Source organism: Pteropus vampyrus, unplaced genomic scaffold (assembly GCF_000151845.1).
Source record: "Pteropus vampyrus isolate Shadow unplaced genomic scaffold, Pvam_2.0 Scaffold36, whole genome shotgun sequence".
NCBI classification, from domain to species: domain Eukaryota; kingdom Metazoa; phylum Chordata; class Mammalia; order Chiroptera; family Pteropodidae; genus Pteropus; species Pteropus vampyrus.
The window spans coordinates 8517519-8526381 of NW_011888817.1; the positions used below are offsets into that span (position 1 = coordinate 8517519).

Sequence of the window (8863 nt, forward strand, 5' to 3'; positions counted from 1 at the left end):
CTTACATATCAGTCGGTCAAATCCTGCAGATGCTAAAGTGGATCCATTGGGGTGAAACTTGCAGCAGTACACTTCTCCTTCATGTCCTGAGAGAAGCATGATTGGGGCCTGAAGGGAGGAACACCTTGGAGGCCCCTAAACAAAAAAGACACACAGGGTAGTCACTATATATAGGCAAACATGTTAAAACTCATTTCTATCTTTACACTCGTTGACCACGACAGAAATCCCCTTCCCCTAGATCTTCCTGTGTTTGGCTCCTTTCAAACGTTTCCTGTTCAGAAAGTCTTTCCTTGATCAAACTCAAGCACCACCCCACCTCTCCTTTGTATTCCACTAACCATACTGTATTTCCTCACACTTATTACTTGAAATTACCCTCCTTATATATTTGTTTACATATTTTGTCTTTTTTCCCCATTCGAAAAGAAGCTCTGTGAATGCAGGGATCCTGCCTGTGTCCTTCAACACTGTTTAAGGAATGAAAGATTAAAATGAACTTCCCAACAACCCTGCAGAGAACAGATTATTGGGGAAAATCCTTTTGATTATGGTCTTGATACTAAGCCTAGGCAATGTGCTGAAACCTGGGCTGATATGCTTGTCAGACAAATGATATTATCGATAATCCCCAAATCTCTTTAGTAGTTTCCAGTTTACTCATTTATTAAAAGAATACTATGTGCCAACCACATTGTTCTAGGCACTGGGAAAACAGTATTGAACAAAATAAACAACGGAGTTTGTGTTCTACTGGGAAGCAAGCAGAAAGAAAACAAGTAAAATGTATGTGCTTTGAAGAAAAACAAAGGAGCAATGTGGGTTAGTGAATACAGGGTATTGCAATTTAAAACAGGGTAGTCAGGATATCCCTCACTAAAAAGCGACATTTGAACAAAGATTTAGAGGAGCTGAGTGTGTAAACCATGTGGACGTTTGGAAGAACATTGTAATAGAGGGAGCAGCAAATGCAAAAGCTTTGAGGCAGGAGCATGGAAGCCAGTGTGACTGGAGCAAGAGTGAGCAATGGAAAATTGGTAAATCAGAGAGACAAAAGCAAAGAGGGCAAAAGGTTGTGTTTTGGCTTTATACTGAGTGAAATGGAAAGCCACTAAAAGTTTTCAGCAGATAACATAATCTGACATTTAGAAAGATCCTCTTGCTGCCGGACTGAGAACAGATTGATCATACAAGAGCAGAAACAAGAATACCAGTTAGGACCCTACTGAGTAATGCCAGGTGGGATAACAGCTTAGATGAGGAGCTAGTGATGAACATGGTAGAAGTGGTAGCACTGAATATATTTTGAAGACAGTGCTAGCAGGATTTGGTGACCAACAAACAGCTTGAGGAGTTGATAGAGAGGACATATTTTTTTTTAATCTGGGCCTAATAGCTTAGAAAGTGTGACACCACCTCTATCTTACAAGAAATATAGTAATTAAGAGCATGGGTTCTGGATTTAAAATCCGTTTCTGTCATTTTTACTAGCTAAAAGTTTGTTTTCCCATCTACAAAATGGGATAAATCCCTAACTCTTAAGCCAATATTAATGGAGTTTTCATTTAAAAAAGCACTTAGTACAAGGGCTTAATTAATGTTAACTAGTCTTCAGTTGCTGTTAATAACAGTGCAGAGAAATAAAGGGAAAAGCAACTTGCTCAAAGTCCCAAAGCGAGCCAGTATCATTCAGTTCCTTCTTTCCCTCATTCATTCATCCATCCATCCGTCCACTCTACAAACTTTTCTGAATGTTTACTCTATGCCAAAACATTAGGATGCGAAAACTCGGGTCCCGACTTTGAGCTCAAGGTCCTTAACTCTAACGCCAGCCACCTCACAGGGCGGTCGAGCAGCTGAAAACGGGCGTCAAACGGGGAAACGTATGGAGCATACATAGGGTATTGGTTGGTTTTACAGTGTTTTCCTGCTTTAACTCCAAGTAGAGAGTCTCGTTCCGCCCCGCACTGCGGGGAAAGGGCCAATGTGGGATCACTGGGTGTAGCGCTCTGAAGAGAGGAAGATGAGCTGAGGGCCAAAGGCCACCTGCTACTTCACTCACCGCTTGCAGCAAAGCTCCTGGGGCCGCCTGCTGCTGCCCAGCTCCGGGGCCCGACCCCGCTGCTCCCAACAGCAACTCATGCCGCTGCCGCTTGACTGGAACAAGCGGCAACTCTGGGCCCTTGCGCTTCTGCTGTTCTATCATGGCGGCAGCCGGTCTCCTCAGCGCCGCCACTGACCGCGCCAACACCCTCAGGAACCGCACGATTGGTTCCGACTTAGTCCTTTCCCTACAATTTCCGGCTTAGAGAAACCAATCAGCTTCCAATACTCCCCTCTGCATAGCCCCCCCCAGGATAGTCTCCTGTTATTGGTCAGCTCTTTCTGATGTCAGGAGAGTACGATTCCAGGATTGGTGGATGGAGCTGGAGTCCCGCCTAGGCGCGCTGTGTCTTGTGGGTGGAAGCGCACTGACTGGGTTTTGGCGTTTCGCGCAATGCTGCGGCGTGGAGACCTGGAGCTGACGCCGAGTAAGTATTGGGAAGATGCGGGGGGTGGGTGGCTGCGGAATCTGGAGGCGGTGCTTGGGTTCTGTGGTGTGAGCCTGGCCTTTCTCAGCTGAAGGTTTAATTGCTGGGGGCAGAGACGGATCCAGAGATCCTAGCTTGGGTATGCTGTAGCCTGGGTTCCCTTTCTAGACTGGAGCAGAGCTTCGGGGTCTCTGCGGCTGCCTGGGGCCCTCGACGTCTAACTTCAACAAGCGTCTGCGTCCAGCCGTGTGCCAGGCTCTCCCAGGGAGAAAAACCCTGTTTCCCAGCCTCCACTAGGGTCCCGGGTGAGGAGGCCGACTTGTTTCTGCAACTGATTCTGCAGCCTTTTACTAAGGTCTGCTCTATGCCCCTGCGAGAGAGATGAAGGAAATCTCCGTCTCCTGCCTCTCCAGCGTACAGTCTTGTTGAGAAATTTGGACTCATACCTATAAACAAGGCCTTCTCCTTAATCTCCAACTGATATTTATTGTGCAATGCATTGAGAATCCATTGTGAGCCAAACGTGGTCCCTGATCTCAGAGTTTTGAGTCCAGAGGGGAAAACATGTTAAACAATGACCTCACTGAGAAATAAATATGAAATAAGTGCAACCTAGGAGAGGAACTGATGTTATGAATGTCTGAAATAATAAGGAAGGCTTCTCTGAGGAAAAGATGCCTGAACTGATACCTGAAGGAAGAATTTTAGTTGAGTGAAGAGAGGAAGGCAGAATATTCCACATAAAACAGCATGTTCAGAGATCCTGTGACAAATGGCAGGAAAATGACTAAAAAAGCACAGAGGCCAGTGTGGCCGATACAAAGAGAATTAAGGGGAGTGCGGTACAAGATAAAGCTGGAGACAGGTAGGGGTCAGACCTTGCAGGACTTTGTAGTTTTTACTATAAGACTGATGAGAAACCACTGAGGGTTTTTGTTTTTCATGGGGAATAGGTGGTGTGGTGGGGGAAAAAGTTTAATCCCTCAGGCTCAGTAGTATGAACAGATGGAGGAGAGATAGATGCAGATAAACCACTTAGGTGACAGTTGTTGGCAATGAGGACTGAGGTATTGGTGAAATTGCAGTGAATTGGCCAGATTCTAAAGATATATAGAAGGTAAAGTCAGTAGGACTTGGTGATGGATTGGATTCAGGGAATGAAAAGAGGACTCAAATATAACTCCTAGGTTTCTGGCTTATTCAACTGGGTAGTTTTTGTGTGTGTTGGTTTTGGCAGGGGAAGAGAGAGGTCATGACATCCAGAAGGCGGGTTTGAGATACGGCTTTGGAACTCAGAAAAGTGATTTTTGTTGGAAATATAAATTTTGGAATAATTTGCATGTAGGTGATAGTTGAGTCATAGGTGTGGGTAAGATCACCTAAGTCAGAGCCTTGAGTAGTTCCACCATTTAATGGCCAAGAACAGGAGTATGAGCCTACAGGAGAGAGAGAAGAGAGATCTAGGAAGAAGGATCTGAAGCAGTCTCAGAAGCAAGGAAATGGTCTGTGTTAGAAACTCCTGGAATTTAAATAACATGAGAATTGAAAAAATGTTTATTGGGTTTATCATTATGGAGCTCATGGTGTCCTTAGCAAGTTGTTTTGTTGGTGTGACGGGGCCAGAAGCTAGATATGTAGCAGAGATTTAGACAAGGAAATGGAGGCAGTGAATCTAGAGTATTTTTCATACATATGATTGTAAAGGAGAGGAGGGGATGTGGAAGCTGAAGGAGATGAGGAGTCACCAAAGATCCAATTGAGAGAGTGATGGAGAATTGAGTGCACAAGAAAGAAATTGGGTCACTGATAGTGGTCTGGGAACATGAGAATGGATAGGATCCAAAGTACAGTTAGAGGGAACAGCCTTAGGAAGATGGAGTTTCTTCATTTAAGAGAAAGGAAGAAAGAAGAAAATGAAAGCAGTAGATCTAGGTTTTTGTATATTTGGTGTTGGTAAAATGAGTTCTTATGGCTTTTATTTTCTCAGTAATGTAGGAGATGGAATTATATATTTAGAATGAGAAGAGGTCAAATATTTGAGAAGATTGAAGATTTGGAAATTATTGTAGAGTGTGAGAGAATGAGTTTACCAGAGAAATCAAAAATTGTCTTGCAGAGTTAAGGACCCATTCGAAGTTGGAGATCATAATTTTTTTCTAGCAATATTAGGCTTTTTCATGCAGGCATGAAAAAAACATCTGGGTATGGCAAGGATGTGAATTTGATTTAACAGACATTCCCATCTCCAATGTGTGTTTTCTTACTGAAAAGCCTGGCACACTAAAAAAAATCTCCTGGACTCCTTTGCACCTAAAATGAAAATTGAATGTGGAACTGAATTAAAATGTGGAGAGGGGAGTGAGAGACATCTAATTTTGCTGGCAAATATAGCAGAGGCAGTGAGTTTCTTGAGTCAGCAGCTTTCTGGTTTAGTGACTTTCTACAATGATAGCCATGACTTTCTTGATTTGTGGCAAATACTGTTATTTTGTGGGTCAGGAGTTGTTCCTGGAAGTTTTACCAGAGCCTGCTCCTGTAGCCCTTCCAGTAATTTTGTAAGCCACATAATACCTGGCAATACATCCTTTTTTGCTTAACCTAGCTAGGATGGGTTCTGATGTCTGCAGCTGTACTCCACCAGCATAGGGTTTTGCCATATAGTCAAACTATGAAGACAGTTAAAGGGAGGTCACAGTATTGTTTGAATGATGGACTGTGGAATCTAAGCTGGATAGAGAGGAAAGTGAAGAAAACAGGGTTGATTGGAGGAAAATAGACATCAATAGATCAGGGTTGTAGTGAGGTCAAAGAACAGAATTCTCTGTTAGTGGACTTCCGTTTATTCTTAAAGGCCTACTCAGTTGTTACCCTTTAAACCTCCCTGCTTCCCCCAGGCTCTTCTTATTGTTTTCGATGCAGGACAGGACAAATTTCCCCAGAGTTGGTGGGTGGAGACCAAGCCCTGCACTGAGAGAAGAGGGTCCTTTGGTGGAGAGTGTAGAAAGACTTCAATACACACGCCTAAGTTAGAGTCAGAAGGAAAATTTATTAGAAAAGGGATAATACTCCACAGAGTGTGGTCTCCTCGCAGAGGCAGAGTGAGAGAGATTTTTTTTTTTTTTTAATGCCTACACCTGGAATTCCTATATATGTCATTCTTTAGTTCCCATTTCCTTTGATATGGACTTACAGCGAGAAAGGGGAAGAGTATTGTAGTGGTGGGGCGGGGAAGTAAGAGTAGAGTGAAAGGCGTCTGGCTGTTCCTAGCCTTTTATCCATTGGTTTTAGCCATAGGGAATAACTAGGTTCCTGTTTCTCCTTCACAAGTGGGTTGTTAGTTATCCAGCAGAAATCTTCCTTTGTTCTGAAGATGTCCTCCTGGCCTGGCTTCAGGGCTGATCAACATATTGCAGTCTGATTTTGGCCTGATAAACATTTTTAATTCTCTTGCTTCATCCCTACATTATTTTGAATCTAGCCACTATTTTAGCACTGATCATACTGCATTGCAATTGGTTACCATTATCCCTACCAGACTAGGAAGTCTTTGAGGACAGGGACTGTTTTAAAGGGTGGTTTCATGGCAAGTGCGTATGGCCCTTGGAATGGCCTGAGATTTGTCCCTTTCTAGCTATGACTTTTGGACAAGTAACTTCATTCCGATAATGCAGGGATACCTACTTTGTAGAGTTGTTTTAAGGGTTGAAAGGAGGTTTATGAAGTGCTAAGCACATACCTGACATACAAATATCAATAAATTTGCTGAATTGACGAATTAACTAACAATTTAAAATAGAGTAAAATTAAGTACTTCAGTATTTCAGTAACAGCTGTAAATTTCTGTGTGCTTTATACATAGGGTGGTCAAAAAAGGAATTCAATTAGTTACAACAAAACTTTCAGGTTAATACATGGCAAATAGGAAGTACTCAAATATTAGCCATTATTATTAGGGAACTTGGAAGAGACCTTCACCATTATTGACTAACAGAACAGTATGGAGTAGCAGAGTAGGCACTGGTCTTGGGGTCTAGTACCAGCATGGCTAATTGTGAGCAGCCTTTATCAAGTCACTTGATCTTTGTTAGTTCATTTTCATTTTAAGAGAAGTAATGGGCTGAATGACCTCAGTAATTCCATTCAGCTTTTGTATTTTATGAGTCTCTTTTTTGTGTTTTTCTTTTTTTTATTATTGTTCTTTCCAGCTTTGACTATTTTCTCAAGAGATCCATGACTGGAGTTCAGAAAAGAAGTAGCTATATGTCTAAGATAGTCACTTTAAAAATGAGCAGGAAGGAGGAAGGTTGGGCCACTAGCTTGCCTTTGAAAGTGTTCCATCTTCTAACCTATCCAACATAGTGTATGGAACTGAGTTCCTTCTTTATTCTTTAGACCAGAATGCTTTCTTTTTTCCTTCTTTCTCTACCTTGGTTTGGCACAAAGTAAGGCACTGTTTACTCATTCAAGTAAACTTTGAGTACCAATTGTGTACTAGGCACTGGGAACACAAAACCAAATAAGAAATGGTACTTGGATACATGTTTGAATGAGTGAATCCAGGTTCGGCTCATGGTAGCTTACTACTTTTGATTTCCCCTAATTGAAATCTGTCATTTTGGGACCTAGTTAGTGTTATAGCTGTACTTTACAAAGCCTTGGTGAGGACTGAATTCTTTCTGAGGCAGTGTAGAATAGCAGTTGAGAATGCAGACTCTGTAGCCATTATTTTTACTTTGCTCATATCCCAGTATTTTTACTTATCAACCTATCTCTTCTCAATTCATTTGCATAAGTTAAAGATGAATTAAAATTCTTTTTAACTCTCAGAGTTCTATCCAGTTAGTACTGTTAAGTAACAACAACAAATTGAAATCCAAACGAACTTAAAAACAACAACAAAAATAGCTAGATCAGAAAGGTGACACATGAAATGAAGTTCCAAAGGGGCTATAAAGTATCTTACCAATTTAATATTGTTCCATAAACTTCTCATTGCTTGAGAAGAAGAGGGACGGGATGTGGTTATTTTTTTTCCAATTGCATGCACTATTTAAAAAAAAATTGAAACAATCACAAAATTATGGAGACAAAATACAAATAACAGTTTTAAAAAATTTATTGAGAGTTAAGTTGCTGACCTGAAACCCCATCACCTCTGAATACTTTAGTTTTCTTACAAACCAGGGCATTCTTTTACATAACCACAGTATTACTATTAAAATCGGAAAATTAACATTGTATTACTACTGCTAACCCTCAGGCCCTGCTTGGGCACTGAGCTCCCATTCTGGACTGCTCAGGGTGTGGATGCCCTCATCACCTTGCTCCTCCCCACACTAGATTGCTCTTTGCAGATTTCTTCCTCACCCAACATAGGCTTTGACCCCACTCTGGGCCACCATCTCCCTGCTACAACTCTCATTCTCACATTATTCTTTTCTTGCTCTGCCCCTTGCTTTGGGAAGGAAGTGGCCAGTAACTGGGTCCCTATAACTACCCTACATAATATAGTTGTTTAAAACAGTCAAGTAAAATGAAGTACTTAAAGATTTTCTGTTTCTAGAACTATTGCACGACAACTCCAAATGGTGTACCTCAATCCTTGTCAATTTACTTTCTCTTTTAAGTCTACAGATGTGGGCCTATCTGACTGGACTATACTTATCTCAGTGTTTTATAAACTTTTTTTTTCCCAAATGAAATCTTACCTAGAAGCTCTTTTTTAGTCCTTCTTCTTCTTTGCTACCATGGCCTACTGCGAGGCTGGGAGAGCCATTGGGAATCAGCAATAATCGACCTCTGCCTAGGAGAGGCTCCTAGCTTTCCAGTTGCTCTGGATGGAACCTCCCGCAACTCTGGTTTCCTTGGGGCTCTGCTCCCTGCACCTTTGGTATAGAGGCTTTCTTCTGGTTGGTTGGCCTACAGCCCTACTACTTTGGCCTTCTTGAACCTATGATCTTTAACTATTTCAGAATTGACTTTTTAAAAATAAACTTGAATTAACTGAACAGCTTCTGAATAACTACCATAGAACCCTAGGCTTCTACAGAACATAATTTGAAAAAAAAGTTAAATCTCATTTTAAAAAATGGCAACCCTCCTTCCCTGACTTGTAAACTTGTGCTGTCATATTTCAGGCTTTCCCTAAAAAATGCATGCCAGTTTCCTTCTTGGAGAATTGCGTAGGGTTTCTCGAGCTACTGTTCTACAGAAGGAGCAAACAGGAGAGCTTTAAACTTAGCTGTTCATATTTTTATCACAGCAGAAATCTTCAAGAAACAACTTAAGATTATTTCCTCTTTTATTGCTCTTTCCTGGACCTTTGTGTAGGG

The 8863-nt window shown here is 41.6% G+C and overlaps 2 protein-coding genes across 3 annotated transcripts in view; one reads left to right on the forward strand and one right to left on the reverse strand.

The window, feature by feature from the left end:
• SNRNP40 (small nuclear ribonucleoprotein U5 subunit 40) overlaps nt 1-2263 on the reverse strand; it is a 28686-nt gene extending 26423 nt beyond the window's left edge. Inside the window, exons 1-2 of the mRNA XM_011357803.2 lie at nt 2063-2263; nt 6-135 (exon numbers count right to left, since the gene is read on the reverse strand). Of these exons, the coding sequence (XP_011356105.1) occupies nt 6-135; nt 2063-2206 (274 nt within the window). The 5' untranslated portion in view covers nt 2207-2263. The remainder of the gene's footprint in view (nt 1-5; nt 136-2062) is intronic.
• A 168-nt stretch (nt 2264-2431) lies between these two features.
• The window catches only part of ZCCHC17 (zinc finger CCHC-type containing 17), a 48585-nt gene continuing 42153 nt past the window's right edge, over nt 2432-8863 (forward strand). The window contains exon 1 of one of the 2 annotated variants that reach the window (XM_011357806.2): nt 2432-2531. The gene's annotated coding sequence lies outside the window, so the exon portion shown is untranslated. The remainder of the gene's footprint in view (nt 2532-8863) is intronic. The other variant, XM_011357807.2, reaches the window with a different exon arrangement.